Source organism: Convolutriloba macropyga, chromosome 9, assembly GCF_964194025.1.
Source record: "Convolutriloba macropyga chromosome 9, txConMacr16.3, whole genome shotgun sequence".
Lineage (NCBI taxonomy): Eukaryota > Metazoa > Xenacoelomorpha > Acoela > Convolutidae > Convolutriloba > Convolutriloba macropyga.
In genome coordinates, this window is record NC_134476.1 from 6,358,276 (window position 1) to 6,376,128 (window position 17,853).

A 17,853-nucleotide genomic window follows, 5' to 3' on the forward strand; every position below is an offset into this window, starting at 1 on the left:
AATTTTTCTAGAACAAGCTCGAGGTAAATGGGACGAACTGGCACCAAAATTTGCTTTTTCTCATAACACGGTTCCAAATGCTAGTACTGGAATCTCACCTTATGAAATTGTGTTCGGACAAAAACCACAGATACCTCTGTCACTTAAGTTAGGACTCCTACGAAATTCACAACTCACATGCTCTTCCGAGTTTTGCAAAGACCTGCCTCTTCACAGGCATACCTTGCAAACTTCAAAAAACACCGAAATTTACAAGCTTCTAAAACCGACTATTAACAATTCGTTGCTTATGCGAGAAAACCAATTCAAACAAATATACAATAACGCTTATAAAAAGAGCTTAGAAAACAATAACCGCGCACATAAACATAGAAACAAACACAAATTAGGTAAGCCACTTGAGGTTGGGCAAAAAGTTCTAATGGAAAACCATCAAATTGAGTTAGGAAAGTCAAAAAAACTAAATGAACTAAGATCAGGACCTTATACTGTAGAAAAGAAACTAACCAATGTTAACTATGAATTAACTTTAGATAGCAACCCGGCCACCAGGAAGGTCGCTCATAGAAATCACCTAGTCGAGTACTACCCAGCTACTGAAACTATACCAGAGTTAACCCTAGAGTATGGTATAGATAAAAATAATTGTGACACATTTTATAATAATCTAATGACAAGTCAGATGATTAAACTCAATAGTCCTTTGACTAAATTCTCCTTCCAAAGCCCCACTAACACCGAATATTTCCCCGTGGATAATTTCATACGAAGAGACTCCCCTGTGCAGAACTTCGACCCTGACCGAACACCTACCAATTTCGATTCTGGATTCAACGAAGCAAGTTCAGGTGGTCGTAATAACCCACCTCCAGTCCAAACACACCTACCTAGCGGTAGTCGAACAAGAAGTTCAACTCCTTGCCCACAGCACAATTCTAGAATACCTCTAGACCCTAATTTAAGTCCTCTCCGCCCTAATACATCGGAACAAGGAGCTTCTAATTTACAAACTTTAGAAAATAATAATAATAATAGGCGAACTTCTAGTCGCTCGGCCAAGCCGCCATCACGCTATCAAGCCGGATTTACTTAACTTTGTTTTAGGTAGCAATAAATCCAGTCAACATTTACTGGCAGTGCCTATTACTACAACTCATAGCCTTAATTCCCGACTTGAAGCGCTAAAAAAGAACAGGATGAAAAGATATCCTTGTTTTGAAAAACTCTATTTTTCTTATTTACTTATAAGTCTTTTCTACTTTTGTACTCTTTCTATAGTTATTAACGCTACTGAGGATATTAATGACGTGTCTAACAAACTTAGGGTCATTCATTATGACTGTTCTAAAATGAAAGAAAATAAAATGTATGCTTTAACACAAGTTTCTCCTTGCAAAATTACACCCGAAAACATTCAGATGGTTGATACACATGTAACACTTTATCAACGGTCTTATCGGACGTTTGTTAAAGCTCTTATGTGCAAAGTCACTGCAATGCTCATTCGTTATAATTGTGGTATGTTTTCCCATTCATCAATTGTACACAACGCTCCAATAATAACATACGATATTATTGTTTCACCCGAACAATGCCTAAATGCTAATAAAACTGGAAAAATTACTGTTACCGAATTTGACGATGATGACATGGAAATTGACATAAAACATGGAATAAAAACTGTCTCCTATAAAAACCAGGGAGTTGATCTTGAAGGTGAATCATCAACATCTTGTGATAATCGTGGTCAAATTAAACATTTCTCTTTTGAAACCCTGATGCAAGAAACTGTACTCGATATTGATCTTAATGACAGAACTGTCTATAACAGTCAAGGACTAAAACTTCCTTGTGCCCTCTCAGAAGGAGGTTGTCATTCGACATCACTCGACCCGTTTGCATACAATTGGGAGGCACCGGAAAATTGTATAGTTACTAAAAGATTTTCACAAAACGCAAAAATGCTAAAACATGAAAACGAACTTGGTAACGTACAGTATTTCATAGTGAGTGATGAAAAATCGGAGACGCCCTATGAAGGACCAGGAACGTATTCTCCTGCTGAAATGGACATAAAAATTAGAGTAATTGATGAAAAAGAAAAGGTGTGTGGAAAACCAGAATTTATTTACAGAACAAATTTAGATTCTTTATATGTTTCTTATAAAGGCGGATTTAATATGAAGACTGGCAAACCTTATAAAACAAAAACTCAACAATTTTTTCATAAACTTCGTGTTGAACCTGACAATAGCCTAAGTGTAAATGGGTTTAATAGGAAGCCTTCAGATGAACAGATCCGAACATCCGACAATGGTTTTGTTGCATGGGAACACTTAGACAAAGACAAGTTAGACTATGATCTTAACCTTGCGGTAAAAATGGATTTTGTCATATATCACAATTACATGCAAATAAAACAAGCATGGAAAGGTTTGGTCATAGAGCAATGCGAACTTGATCGAACTCAAAAACAAATGATACTAATGCAGGCTATCTAAAACAATCGTTTAGCTGGATATATGTTAACCGGCAACCGCTCGATGTTCTTAGACACAGATGGTAGCATAGGTTGGCTGTACCACTGTCCAAAACGAAACTCACCACTTCAGGTTCTTGAACAGTGTTATGATAGGATTCCTATTCATTATGATGGTAGGACAATGTTCGTCGACCCAATTACTCGACAAACCTACCCTTTTGCAAACGAAGTAGATTGTGTTGGAGGCTACAAAAATGCCTACCAATTAGATATTGATAATGAAAATTCATGGTACCATTTGATGCCAGCACCTGTTCCTTTACAACCGCGAAAAATATTCTCTTCAAGAGTTATTAGTTCTATTCCAAAATTTACCGGTTACGAATCGCAACGTGCCGGAATTTACACACCAAATCAACTTAAATCGTTTTGGGACAATATCTTGCATTCGGAAGCTTCAAAATCTGTTTTGACAAAAATTTCAAGAGAAGTTCTAGAAGGAAGAAGCATAGACTATTCTCAAAAAGATATCTATGCGTCAGCAATGGGAATTAACAGACAAATTTATCTAGATTCTCTTCTTTCACCTACATTTTTTACAAACCAGTTCAAAGGCACTTTTGGAATCATCACTTTTTATCTGGAAAAAATTGGAGTTTATTTTGCTTGTTTCTTGTGCATAAAATTCTTAACTGATGTAATCGTAACAATCATAAGAGCGTTCGAAATCCACAAAATATACAACAAAACAATGGGTTTTTGGAAAATTCTATTAGGAGCAACATATAATCTTTGTATCTTATCGTTCTTTACACCGGTATTCTCTAACGAAACCAAACCGTCGGCCCCACAGAACAACAATCATTTTTTACCGCTTAGTAATTATCAACCTTACAGCACCATAGAAAAAACTTACAAATGCGTTGAGGATCAACCAAGAGAAAATAAAATTGATGAGCATTGTCATACAGAAAATAATAAAGTAGAATACCCAAATCTGGCGTCACATCAACCACAACCACAAAATGATGCAACCATTCGAAGTGTGGTGGCACCTCCTTAAAGCTGTTAATAAAAAAATCATCTTTTTCATAAAAAAATAATTTGTCTCAAAAATAAAAAAAATTATTTGTATTAAACTCTATAATTTAATTAATATCTTGTTTAGATACACCTCAAGGATGCTATGCTATGCAACCCAAATTCATAAAACAGCCTAACGCTTTATTCATTCGATTTGGACAATACACCGGACAAATATTATCATCAAGTATTTCCGATTTAAAAACTACTGTAACTATTAGAGTTGCATCTTTCTACTTCAGTGACATTATAGACTTGGACGTACCGCATTCAAATTTTCAATACTTCTCATTGTTAAGAGCCCTGATTGATGACACAATTACTTTTGTAAACATTGGAGTCGAATACAAAATTGTTTCAAAGCGTCTGAAGAAAAATATTATTAGACTTTGACTTTTCCTGTAAGAGACATGTGTGGATTCCTTCCTTGCTTTTTATTTCTTATAATCCATTTTCAACTATGTGATCGCAACTATGTCTATCTAGCTATTTCCTGCACTCTTCCCCTACTCCGATTTTGCTTAAGTGAATCCGATTGATATATTATCTATAAATATCAATCGTTGTCAATAATCCTCTTTTCAGAAATAATTGACACACTTTTTTATCCTTTTTTTTACATTTACATACTTTTATACATAGTTTTGAAATGAAGAACAATAAGTTAATTAACAACTAAAACGCTTCCATTAATGTACTTTTTGTTTCAAGATAGACTCGTTACAATTTATCAAATAAAGAAAACTTTTGAAGAAAATCACGGAGACATTTTCCCTCAAATCGTTATAAATTTTGAGTTTTGGGACACTTGGGAAAACGATACTGTGATTTTAACCCCTCATTCGTTGTATTGGAATTATTTCGTGTATTTAGCACAATTCGACCCTAATAGTCTGCCAAATGAGCTAGATCAGCAACATGATTCATTTAACTAATAGAAACTTACAAATCAGAATCGGAAACCAAAATTTTGAGCTTTTAGCCGTATACTATGTTTCCGCTATAAGCATAATGACTTTCGCAAAAAAACCCATGACAAATATTTACAGACTTTTAACTATTTTCATTACTCACCCTCAGTTCGCCGAATTCACCATTTTTCTAGCATTCAAAGAGAACTCGGTATTTCAAGTACAACATCCAATCTACATTGCTTAGGTATCATTCTAAACTATGATATTTGCAGTTAACAATAAATTCGTAGAGTTACAAAAAATTCAACGATCTTTTGATGCATACCCAACTCCTGTACCTACTATGCTAGTAACGCTCAAAGAAATCCAAAGTGAAAAAATTTGTTTAATAAGTATTAATCCTCTTTCAGTTCATTGGAAATTCTTCCTCTTTATTCTAGAAAACCCAAACTGTGTACCTCACAATCTTTATTTTGAATTGCCGAAAAGTGATTGTTCTCAAAACGATTTCATTACTAAAGAATTGGAAACTATTAACAATTAAAAGCAGCAATGATATTCTCATACCAAAATTGCCTTATACAAATACAATTTTTTGAAAAATCATTTGTGACAACAAAAAGCAACAGAGTAATCCCACAATTAATACTCCATTTTGAATATTTAAACACTTGGACTGATGGAACCATTACCTTAACACCATCTTCCCCCTATTGGACATTCTTTATAAATATATCCCAAGCTTTAAATGGTTCTAAAATCCCTTTTAATTTAGATCTTCTATAATGCTGTTCCACTTTGGTGAGCGGCTAGTCAAAGTAGAGTCCCTCGAGAGATCTTTCATTGAAACTTCCACAGCAGAGATTAAACCCTGTATAATTATACACTATACAGACTACGAGCGTGGATGTGAGGGTTCTACTCGAGTAACAATGGGAATGATGCACTGGGAATTCTTTCTCGCACTCATCGATATCGAAGAGCACTTCCCAGTCAATTTGGGCGCTCTTCAGTAAAGTAAATTGTTTCACATAACTTTCTCTCCCCAAAAAATAATTTTTTTTCCCTTGCTCATTAATTCTATCCTTTTTTTTCTGATCAATTTGTTCTTTTTCCCTCATTTCTTTTCAAACTGTTAAAAATAAAATGATTTTGTTCATTGGTAAGGAAAAAATTAAAATTGTTAAAGCAGAAAGATGGTTTACTATCTGTTTTACACAATATAAAGCATGTATCAAAATAACTTATATGTTCCTAAGCACAGGTACCATTAATCATTATTACATTTATCCAAACGAGAAACACTGGAATTTCTTTTTTGCTATTGCAGATTTAAATGTAACTATCCCCAACGAACTTGAACACCATGGATTAGAACTCGTATACCCGGATCTTTCTGATTTGTCCTTATAATGGGAAACATTCTGAAAATATCGTTTCAGCAACCTCAAATTGATACAACCCCTAAAGTTGAATGCCCTGTTTGTTATCTCACTTGCCGTCAATTCAAAAAATTGCACAAAAACCCAAATGGTCAGCCCCCCATTTTGCTTGCATTCCCTGTAGAAATGAATTATTTAAATATTGGAACCAACCTAAATGCCCCATTTGCGTAACCCCCATTTATACAATCAGTCATTGCCATTATTTCCAGTGTGATTCTTGTCAAGAAATCAAAAAGTTATCCACTTGCCACAGCCACTTCAAAAGCCTACACCCTGAAAAATCAATTTGTTTGCAGTGTATGACCTTCACAACTACTAAATGCCCCTTATGCAAACAAACAATTGACCCAAACAACCCGTGGTAAAATCCTTGATTCAAAACTACCTTCACAAATTATCCAAAATGTTTATCCCCAAAGTACTTGATTTTTTATTAATGGCCCTCATGATTATTGCAGCAGCCTTCTCCTTCGTTTTAACCGTTTTCCTAGTTGTTGTAAGTATTCCTTTCAATTTTTTGATGTTAATAGTTATATTAGTAATAGACCAAGCAATAAAATCCCAAAATAATCAACAACCAAATCCTCCAACCATACCAGTCCCATAATCCCCTCCAATAACAATCTTCCAAAAATGAATACAACTGACAAAGAAACCAATACTATAGAATCCAAACCTGTCTCATTAATTTGTTTATGCTGCAGACGTGAAACAATTGTTTTCAAGAAATTACACGAGAACCCCCCTGACGAACTACCCCACGTAATGTGTCTGCTCTGTTACCAATATGTTATAAAAGATATGGGCTACGATTTTTGTCCTAAATGCTCTAAATTTAATGTTATCTTTTCAATCTTTAACTGGTTTCAATGTGATATTTGCAAACAAACAAGATTTCAATATTCTGTTGCAAAAACGTTTCATCACAGTGATCACAAGCCCGTCAACTTTTGTAAATTTTGCGTAGAAGACTATGAATTATGCCCTCGTTGCAAAAAAATAATTACATAATGCGTCCAAGAACTTCCAAAATTTTAATTCTTTTCCTGCTTTCACTTTTAATCCAATCGATATCCCTAATTCAATTCAGTTTTTACCAGGAGCAAATCACCTCCTTCACCCTAGTTCTACACTACTCATTGAATTGACAAAATGCAACCCATAACATTGTTTATGCTTCTATTTGTTCTCTTATGCGCATTGGCAATATCCCTTTTTATTAATAACTACCTCCTTTCCGCAATTTGCTAAATTTTCTCCAGATACTAAAAATGACCAATCTAGACCTATCCACAAAAATATTTATCCTAGTCCTAATTACCTTGCTTGCCATATCGTTCCTCATTAATCTAATCCTACTGCAGTTTCTCAAAGGTTTTCCTGTTTCTATCTAAGGGAAATAAGAGAACAGTCACTCTATGGGTCTTTCACAATCCCTATTCGACGGTTTCCGTTGGTTCTATCCCCATAAGGACATTATCTGCCCCATATGTTCACGGAAACCCGTTATTGTAGAAAAACTACACAAGCAATTCCCCAAAGAAAACCCCCACTATGTATGTATTCCTTGCAGAAAAGCACTTTTTAAAAGATATCCAAACCCTAAATGTCCCATCTGTCTTCGACCTTGTCTTCCCGTCCTGATCACATCCTACTTCCGATGCAATTTATGCAAAAAAATGAAAACAGAATTAGGAATAACAAAACACCCACATTTTTCCCAACATGACGAACACCGATTCTGTCGAGTGTGCATAAATAAGCAGAAAAAATGTCCCATTTGCAAAAATTCTTTAGACGACGTTGTCTAATAAACCAAAAACAACTCAAGTACAAACGATCTTTTTCTTTTTTCTTTTAACTTTTCCTCGGGAAGGGGTTACCTCAGCTTTCTCCAGCCTGCCCCACTGGCTTTTGAACCTAAATAATTCAGAACACTAACACGATAACTGAAATTTCCAAAAACGACCCGAAAAATTTCCTTCTTTCAACTCAGCAAGGTTGTCTCCCCAGCTGCACGGGTCGTTGCAGCCGTGTTAGTGTGACGCACGCCCCAAGACTCACACCTCCGGGCAGCGGAGAAAGACGTACTTGTGCCAGGGCTGCCCGCCTGGCATAAGTATAAAAATTTTTTTATTATTGCCCCCCTCCCTTTATTAAAACTAACTTTGCATTTAGCAAAACAAAAACTTTTCTACCAAACTTTAATAACAAATGCATTTAGCATTATAATTTTTAAGTAAAGCAGTTAGCAAAAAAATCTTACAAAAACATTTTTTACAATAGAATATATTAGCAATACAATTGCAAACTTGAAAGAGACCATAATGTGTGATAATTAAGACACAGGAAAAATAATCAAAAATAATTTTAGATCCCACACATCACAATGAACAGCCAAGCAACACTTAAGAGTGTGATCACCACAACTGATCAAAATCAGACTGTCAACATGTCCTCTACACGAACAATCTACACTCCCCACGAACAATCTGCAGCACACCCAAATCAAATTAGGAAAAATGACCATCCAAGCAAAACATCAACTCCCCCGTTTGCACCCATTAAACCACAACTGGACACTCCATCAACTTCTAACCAGTACGACCCTGAAGTTAACTGGAAAATAAACCGCAAAAGATGCCCCTCACAATTTCTGAATAATAACCATGCGGAAAAGATCCGAAAATTAGCCAACATTGATGACCTCTTATCTGAGGAAGATAGGAAAAACAAACACTACTGCTTGAACGTACAACGAAGCAGAGAGGCAGACCTAAATCCTGAGAACCCGAGATTTCTCAACCATCTGAAATACACGCTCAAAGCAAATTACAACAAATTTACAACATTAGAACGGGTGAAAGTTAGAAACGATGCTACGAATGAGGATTGCTTCATGAAATCGGACGAATTGCCACTCGTAAAACATTTTAGCCTAAGCAGTGAATCTAACACGTGGAGGATAAAGAACAGAGATCCAGAAACGAAAACGTATAACGTAAGAAATCACCAGCTAGATGTCTACATTAACGTCCCTTATGATGCTATAACCGCGTTCCCTTCAGCAGAAGACCATTGTAGCGAAACGTCAAAAGAAAGTCCCATCACAGAAAACAACCGCTTCAAGCAAGAGCTCTTCATCAAAGAAACGGAACTACAAGAATTGCAAATAAAATTTGAGAACCTCAAAATGGAGAGCAATGAGAAGGAAAAAACTACCAGCGATGACTACTGGAGACGTCAGTATGTGATTACAAAACAACTTCAGAAGACTGAAGACAGCAATCTAAAACAATTGAATAAGGTGTACATCCAAAAACATCTAGAAATCACATCAGCGAATCAAAAGCTCGGAATTGAAAATAAGAAGCTAGTGCAAAAGGTTAAAGAGCTAAATCGCGAATTAAGAAAAATGAAGGACAAGAAAACTCGGAAAAATAAACGAGAAGAAAGACACAAACTAGAAGCCAAAAAGAAAACAGACAGAAAACCTGTGGAAATGGCGGCATCATCATCATCACCTGTGGAACTGACTATACAAACTGAAGAAGTTGTGGAAGTGTTTGATATATTGGACGACGGCGACAGTCCAGTACCAAGCCCAGTCATTTTGCCCCCAGAATTTTTTGAATAATACAGCACAACATTATCGCCCTTTGCGATTAATTTTATAGCATACCATTATCGCCCTTTGCGATTAAATTCATAACTATCTGAACTTGTAGTAACTCATTTATATGTTCCAAACGCAATAAAATTATATACGATGCAATATATTTCTTTTTTTTAATCATTTTCTTTTCTATCTTAAAAATCGGGGTGAGCTGTAGTATTACGAGAGCCGTTACAAATGAACGGATAATTAATCCCGCATTAGAGCGAACGTATTTAGGCGCTAATTAACCATTCTTTCGCCGCGCGCTAAATAAACTAACGCTTGTTAAGACTACCAGTACACAAGTATTTAAACAACTCAGTTCGACTTATTTAAATAACACAACTTTAGGCCTGGATCTCCTCGCTTATATCCAGGATAGAAAATGTACATTGTTGAACGTAGGCGGCCTGTAAAACCACAGTTTCTTTTGATTTAAATTACTTCTGCTTTTGACAGTTGCAATGCAGATCTTTCCCCCCAAGTTCAATAAAGATGAAGCAGATTGTTTCAGGGGAAAAGACAATAGAGTCTCATAAAAAGCCCCCAAGAAAACCATAATTGTTGCGGTTTTAGAAGAGGGGAAAAGCAGAAAACAGGCGCCTACGAAATCAATAATTGATGCTCTCAGCTTTTTAGATTTTTATTATTTTTTGGAGTTTCAATAATTTCTCCGTGAGATAAAAAAGAGTTAATTCTCTTGCCTTCTCGGCCAATAGGAAAATTAAGAAGCACCTCACTATGAACGTGAGTTTGTGATTCGCTCCCTATCGGCCCAAACGGAGCTGAGAGGAATTAATTGTTTCTCTCAGCGAAGTGGGACGGAATAAAATTAGAGAGACAGAAATCACTCCCAGAAACAAGCAGCAGACAACTGCTTTCATTTTTCTCAAAATTTAACTCCACTTTAACAATAAAATAGTCGAACAAAATTGTTTAATAACTTAGACAAATAATTCCAGATTTAATTTTATAACTATCTTTTTCGACAAATAACATACCTGACGAAACACCCAAGTGAACGATCGCCCAGCAGCTCACCTCCATTTCATCACTACACAACTGGTAATCAGTAGGCTGTTATATCATATTTACTCTTTTATAAATTAAATACTTTCAGCCCCCCAACTATTTTAAATTGAGACTTATAGCACAGACAGGTCTTAGGCATATATCTTTGCCTTCGATTTGTTATATCTTTTGTCAAGTTTGACTGGCATACATAAAGAGATCCCGTATTGTGTGATCTGTAACAGCCCAGCCAAATTTGATAGATGGAACCAAAAATTTTTTTTTGAAAAATTTTCAAAAAAATTCATTCCGGGAAGCAAAGACACAATTGAGAAGACCAATTTCTCAAGTCTCAATTGCGTTTTGGTTGAGAATGCAGACAGTCATCTGGAGATCATAGTTTGATACTCCTCTTGTTGAAACCTTTTGCACCATAAAAGTTCTCTAGGCTGCAATCATTAACAGTTCTTAGAAAATAAACAAATTAAAAAAATTGTTTGATATTTTTTGGTGATTTTATAAAAGCGATTGGATGCAATATAATTTAAATTCAGTGAGCAGTAAATAATATTTTTCTACAAATGCCCTATTTAAAAATTTCTCATCCGTGTCTAAGAACTGAAAATTGCTCACAAGTTATAAGAACTGAGCCAGATCGCTGCCAGAAGCTACGATCGATTTTAGTGTTCTCATTCGGCAGTGAAACAGTTTCAGAATAAAAGTTAGGCAATTGATGTTTTTTGGTTACGAACTGCGGAAGACATAAAATTAACATATAAAAATTATGGTTGAGAAAGGAACAAACTCATTCAAAATTTTCCTTCCTGTTGATAAGCGAAAATTAATTTTTTTAGCTTTAGCTGCTCACCCAGATTATATTTTGGTCAGCCAGTGTTGTACAAAAGAAACTTTTTTTCTTTGTTCACAATTCTTTCTTAAATGCCATCCCAAAGATTTCTTTGTACGCGATAGAGGTTTTTTTCCGTTATACCAGTTGAGTTTTTCGCTATGGAAGCATGACAGCACAGCTGAATTACAAAAAACGTCGTGAAATAGGAATAGCTTCAATTCAAAGTAACCAACAGGACAAGTATAACAGTTCAGAACTGACTGCGGATAAACAGGTTGTGTGAAAAATTAAATGAGTTGGTTTTAATAACATAATAATAAAGAAAATTGGTGGTAAATCGAAAAAAAAACTAAAAAACTGTTTGAAAAATACGCTGATTTGGTCAATTGAACGACGATAAAAGTTCTAGGCAATGAGAACTGCCAGAGCTTCAAAATGGAATTGTTAGAATGTATGTTAAATTACGAACTTATATTGTACGAATCTATACGGCTACAAATAAAACAACTGGTTAAAATAATGCTAAAAAATTATTAAAACTCATTTGCTCAAAAATATTCCAAATGTATCATTGTCTTTTATGTCATTCTAGCAAATGACGTCCTTTGCTGCACATTCGATCCTTTCAACTTTTAACACTATTGTGTAATTAACTTCTTTTTTTTTGTAGTGGAATGATGGAATTTTATAGTCTCGACCGATAAAAAATTAACTAAACGAACAATCAATTTGAGAATTTTTCTAGAAGGCATCTGAAACGGAATTTTTAATGTGGTGCATTTTGATTCGACCGCACGTGAAATAAAAAGTAGTATGCATATTTGATACCAAACTGGAATTTTAGTGCTAAATTAAGCGGGAACCACCAAAAATTGCTGGTAAATTGTAACTAGAAAGAAAAATTGTTTTAAATATTTAGGAGAGTATGATCACAACTTTGTTTCTCGTGAATAAACTAAATTTGTGGCAATGTGAAGAAGAAAAATGTGTAAAAGCACAAAAACGATCCCATTTTCAAATCAGATTTTTAGGAGGCATCTAAAGATAGGAGCAAATTCATCAAACCTTCTGGAGTGATGCCAAAGTTTGTCCATCCTGAAGTTTCAGCAATTCCTCAGTGGCCAGTAATTCCAGAACCGACTGGCGTGGTCGAACCCTGCTCAACTGTTTTTGTTTACATCGAAAAAACAGCTCTAGAACAACTGAAAAACGAAACAGTAAATTCAGAATCAAAGATAGAAAACGATTTGTCGGTTAAACAGCAGATTTTGCCATCGAGAAATGATTGCTTGATAGCTTTAATCTACAAAGCCTACATCGAAACGTTAATTGAAAACGGAAATTTGTTGACGCAAAAATATCCACTTTCTTTCATTATTAACGCTCGATTTAGGCGAAATCCTCCGACTCCGAAAACCTACGTTGGAAATATGGTGGTTCTTGGTGGCTGCGAATTCACGCGAGATCAGGTAAAAAAGATGGATTTATTCAAAATTGCGGTCGAGGTTAGAAAGAGCATTTCGAAGGTGAACGAAGATTTTGTTCAATCTTTTGTGGACAATTTAGCCCAGATTGAGTTTGCCCAACTTTCTTGGATGGAATATTTTAATTTCAATTTTTTATTCAAGATTAAGCGATCCCGAAAAAGGCGCTGAAAGGTTTGTTTGAAGTTACACCTTTTGTATTAAGAGACATTTTAGCTCTAAAAAGAGTTGAAAAAAGCAATGTCACTGAATCTCTATTACATATTTGATAAATCCATGAAATATTTTCTCAAAGTTGAAATGATTTTCACAAAATTTCAAAAAAGAGCAATTTTTTGATGTTATCCCAGAAACGGCGGCAACCATTAGTTTAGCATTGAGCTGAATGATACCCAAACGAAAAAAACAAATACAATGCAAATTTTGATGGGAAAAATTGTTTCAACGATTTTTTTTTGCATTTTTGAGATGGAACTATCCGCACCTTGTGTCGTGGTCGATAACACGGGCTGTTTTCTTGTTGATGTTCGTGAAGTCTCTCGAGGTTCAGGTTGTTGGTGCTCTGCAGCTGATGTGGCTGCAGAAGCTTCTTCCTGTTGTGAAGGTCTCACATCTGTGTTCTGAAGTTGTGGTTCTGAGCGAGATATCGTCTCCTCAGACTGCACAACTGGTAGTTGTTTTTATGTGAGCTTGCCTACGTTTCACTCAACGTCACAAGTAAGTGATCCCAGAAGCGTTAATTGATGACCATCATAAGCTTCGAGATGTCTTGTCTTACCATCCAACAGAGGTTTAGCAAGCTCAGTCCATATTTTTGATGATATCACTGTGCTATCTGCACCTGTGTCTACCAGCATTTTACTTTGCAATTATTTATTGAGATATTTTCCCATGTCGCAGACATGTTTAACATTTGTTCTTTGGTATAAAACTTTCCCAACTCCGATGCTGGAGATGCTTGCTGTGAAGAAAAGTTTTCTTTTTCGCAAAAAATATTCTGTTTATTGTACTTAACCTGAATTTGGTTGGGGTTTGCTTCTACAAATTTTTGAGAATTGTCCCACCTTTTCACAGGTGTTGCGTTTTTTACTTAGCGCTGGACAGGGTCTACTAGAGTGTGGCTTACCTCCACACCTAGTATACATGTTGTTGCTTTTCTTAGCCGTAAACTTTTCATTTGGTTTTTGAAAGATCTTTTTGAAGTTGAACCCAACTTCTTTCACAGTTAAATGTCTTATTACCTGATGAAGAACTTGAAAAAACCATTGCTTGACTTCTGAATTGTAAGATCTCGGTCATTTCAGCAATCGGCATTCTTGGTTGTGCTTTAATACCGTTTAGTTGTCAAAGTTTTGCTTCAGGGTCCATCAAACCTGAGATAAGCTTTGTTTTTACCGACTCCTCTTTCGGGTTGGCCGCTGTTGTTGATGTTCGTGAAGGCTATGGTGGTTCAGGTTGTTGGTGCTCTGCAGCTGATGTGGCTGCAGAGCACCAACAACCTGAACCAGCAGAGCCTTCACGAACATCAACAATAAACAGATAAAAAATGTTTCCTAGCTGAAATTTCTCGTCAATTGTTCTACACTGTCAATGGAGAAACATTTTGGTAACTGCCCGTTGAGTTTCGTGTGAAAATCTGTACAATTAACGCATTTTGGGTGAAAATTGAAACACTGCAGAAAAAAAGGCTCTTGCTACCCTCTTTTTCCTTCTGTGCCGTGTTCTTGGCCCAGTGAAAAGAAATTAAAATCCTGGTTTAAGGATTCTCCTTTTTGTAAACATTTAACTATTAAAAGTGTTGACACCTGTTAAAAAAATTTCTGAATTTGATTATTGGAACTTGAGATATTTGTAAGAAACCAATATATTTACGCGAAAAAAGTGGCTGTGAATTGAAAAAATGGGAAAAATTACACGCAGGAAAAAATTGTTTGGCCTCGCTTTGTAAATAGACCTATTAGGAAACAAATGGAATTAGAATTCAGTGACAAAATTTCAACTTTTTGGCAACAAGGATAAGAAAGGTTAAGGTATTCAGTATTATGTAATATAATGTGCATCAAGAAAACTTTTTCAAATAAAAAGATAGTTAAGGTTATAAATTGGTTAAAAAATTTTGTCATTGATACTAAACAATGTTCTCTAGCACCATTTTAAATGATGTGAAATAAGAAAGCTTTCATGCACTTCTTCAAGTTGTTGCCCGAACTCAGTTTCACATACATGAGTATAATTTACATAGTTTCAGCGAACTTAACTTTCTAAAAATTTGTTAACATTTGAGATAATCAGAAAGAAAATTAGATAGAAAACTGAGATAGAAAATTAGATAAAGAGAGAGAGAAAGAGAGAGAGAGAGAGAGAAAGAAAGAAAGAAAGAAAGAAAGAAAGAGAGAAAAATGATAGAAAGTTTTCTTTCAAAAAAAGATGACCTGGAATAGGAAAAAAGAAGTTTTTTAATAGGATTATCTCTTCAAACGAAATTTTATCAACTCTGAGAGACAGATACATAAATAATAGTGATCTGGTCCAATAATCAAGTTTACTTTGATTTGATTTGTTTTGCTTCTTGGTGACCGCTGAAATCATATCACTAGTTAAGATTCTTTAGATTAATTTAATCATGGCTAATTATGCAAAAATGGCATTTGGATTCCAAGCTTTGACGTAAATTTGAATATTTGCAAGTTTCACTATCATCTTACAAAGAAAGTTTGAATTATCTGCGTGCTGAACAATTGCCTGGTAAATGGAAACCAAAACGTAAATATATGTAGCAGAAATAAAACAAATGTTTGGAATCTAGTTAATTGGTTTGTTGTTGTTGTTGAGTTTCGTCAGCTAAAATTGACGTAAAAAATCATGCTAAAACTTTAAGAAAACGGTTTGGAGAATCTTAAACATCGCAATCAAACAAGTTGGTTAGCCGAACAAGTTGGCAAAAATAGATCATACTTCTGCAAAGTTCATATTGTTTAAAAGAAATTTTCGCAATTTTGATAATGAAATTTACGTATTATCAGAACTTGACTTATTTGAACAACAATTTCCAGCATCATCGTAAGTGTTTGAGTGCACTGGAAATTTCATACGATAAATTATTAAACTCTTTTGTGAAAGAATTTTTTTGGGTAGCCCAATGATAAGTATGCAAATTATTGAAATAATCCATTCAGTCCAATATTAACAGCCATGTCACATCCTACAGTACTGAAGTTTTCAAATTGGAATAAACTATTCGACTGGTATGGACAGTCTAACCTGGGTGGGGGGAAGCCTGTCAAGTTTACAACCCTCAACTTGTACGACGATCGGTTGTGTTATATTCTTCCTTCTAGAACTCACGGAGATTTGGAATTGGTTTTGTCAATTCCGAGAAAACAACTTACTGCTTTTCAATCGCACCAACAAATTCAAAAATATTTTTGCTTTAAAAAATAAATTGTTTATAGAATTTGTACGCTGCAACTTCTCTATGTTACGGAAATTTGATTTCAAATACTATTCTTGGAAAAGAAGCACAATCATTTCTGATACAGATATCAGATATTTTTGGTATTTTTCAAAAACATTCATTTGGCAACACAATTATTTGAAATTTGTATTATCGTAAATTGAACAATATATTACTCAATAACTTGCTTCTATTACAATGTTATATTATAAAACTTCTGGTTGAAAGATCTTGAACGAAAAAAAAACAAGATTTTCATGTGTAAGGCAAATTTAACGGAATTTCAAAGTTTATCACAAAGTTTTAACTTATCCTATGGAAATCAGTTTTTAAAGCTAGGCTAGTTTGAAGCGCGTTACACGTATCACTTTTTCCGAAAAAAAATTCTGGCCAACGAGAAAAGATTATTGTTACACGAGGAATTCGAGACTGACTGGTTGAGATCAGGAAGAAATTGATTTAGGAGCAGACCCACTTAAGAGGACTAGAGAAAATGGGTCTAATCACAAAATATTTCAAGTTGAAACGGGCATGAGAAAATTAAAGCTCAAGTACGCGAATCTAGTGATAAACGATTTTGAGCACAATTAAGTCTCAGCAGAGCCAAATTTCATTAAGAGTTTCGAAAACTACCTAGAGCAAACAGCACAGAGTTGGGCTGTTACAGTGTCCATTGCCAAAATTGTTCTAATTTTATTTGAAATCTCAGACCAATTTTTTTTCTCGGAAAAAGCACTTAGTAAATAAATATACTGTCAGGATTTTGAACGACGCCTAAGGTTAGCACTTATCTCAAAAAGACACTTTCGCTCAAACGACTGATTAGCGACAATTTCAGGAGCAGGATAGGAACGCGGAGGTAAATTCAGGTGCCAGATAGTCAGTTGATAGACCCTTTCGCCTACGAGAAAGTCTGATCGGAAGCGATTTCGATTGCAAGGGAGTCTGTTCAGAAAAACTTTTGAGTGCAGGAAGGTCAAATCAGAAACCCTCGCATTGCGAGCTGGCTTCCGTCTCAGACCTTGGTCGGGTTTAATCTGGGTAGTTGTCTGAGATCTGATCAATTCATTAGATTTTAGTGGATTTATTCATCTCGAAGATAAGTTACTTCAAGATTTTTTCAGATATAACACAATGAGAACTTGAATCACAGAAATAGCAAAACTGGGAATTCAAATAGTATTTGTTTCTTCGGAATTCACCGAACAATAAGGCAACGAGCTAATGAACTGGGTTGATAGACAATTATTTTATGGTCTTATAAAAATTTAGTTATATAAAGTTGTACCAAAATGTATGCTCAATATATAGAGCTAGTTGCGACCATATTACAATAGTTTTTGTATTGCATAATTATGTATTGCAAAACTTTTGCAGATATGCAAATGCAGGTTTTAACCAACCACGCTTCCTATGCTGACAATAACAATTTTGGTACCAATTTTATTGAAAAACTTTAAAGATAATGAAGA

General features: G+C 35.0%; 1 protein-coding gene across 1 annotated transcript in view; it reads left to right on the top strand.

Annotated features, from left to right (window-relative positions):
- Nucleotides 1-16,431, top strand: part of LOC142345995 (uncharacterized) — a 38,307-nt gene extending 21,876 nt beyond the window's left edge. The window contains exons 3-4 of the mRNA XM_075398464.1: nt 12,475-13,019; nt 16,118-16,431. Coding sequence (XP_075254579.1) covers nt 12,475-13,019; nt 16,118-16,160 — 588 coding nt within the window. The 3' untranslated portion in view covers nt 16,161-16,431. The remainder of the gene's footprint in view (nt 1-12,474; nt 13,020-16,117) is intronic.
- The last annotated feature ends 1,422 nt before the right edge of the window (nt 16,432-17,853 follow it).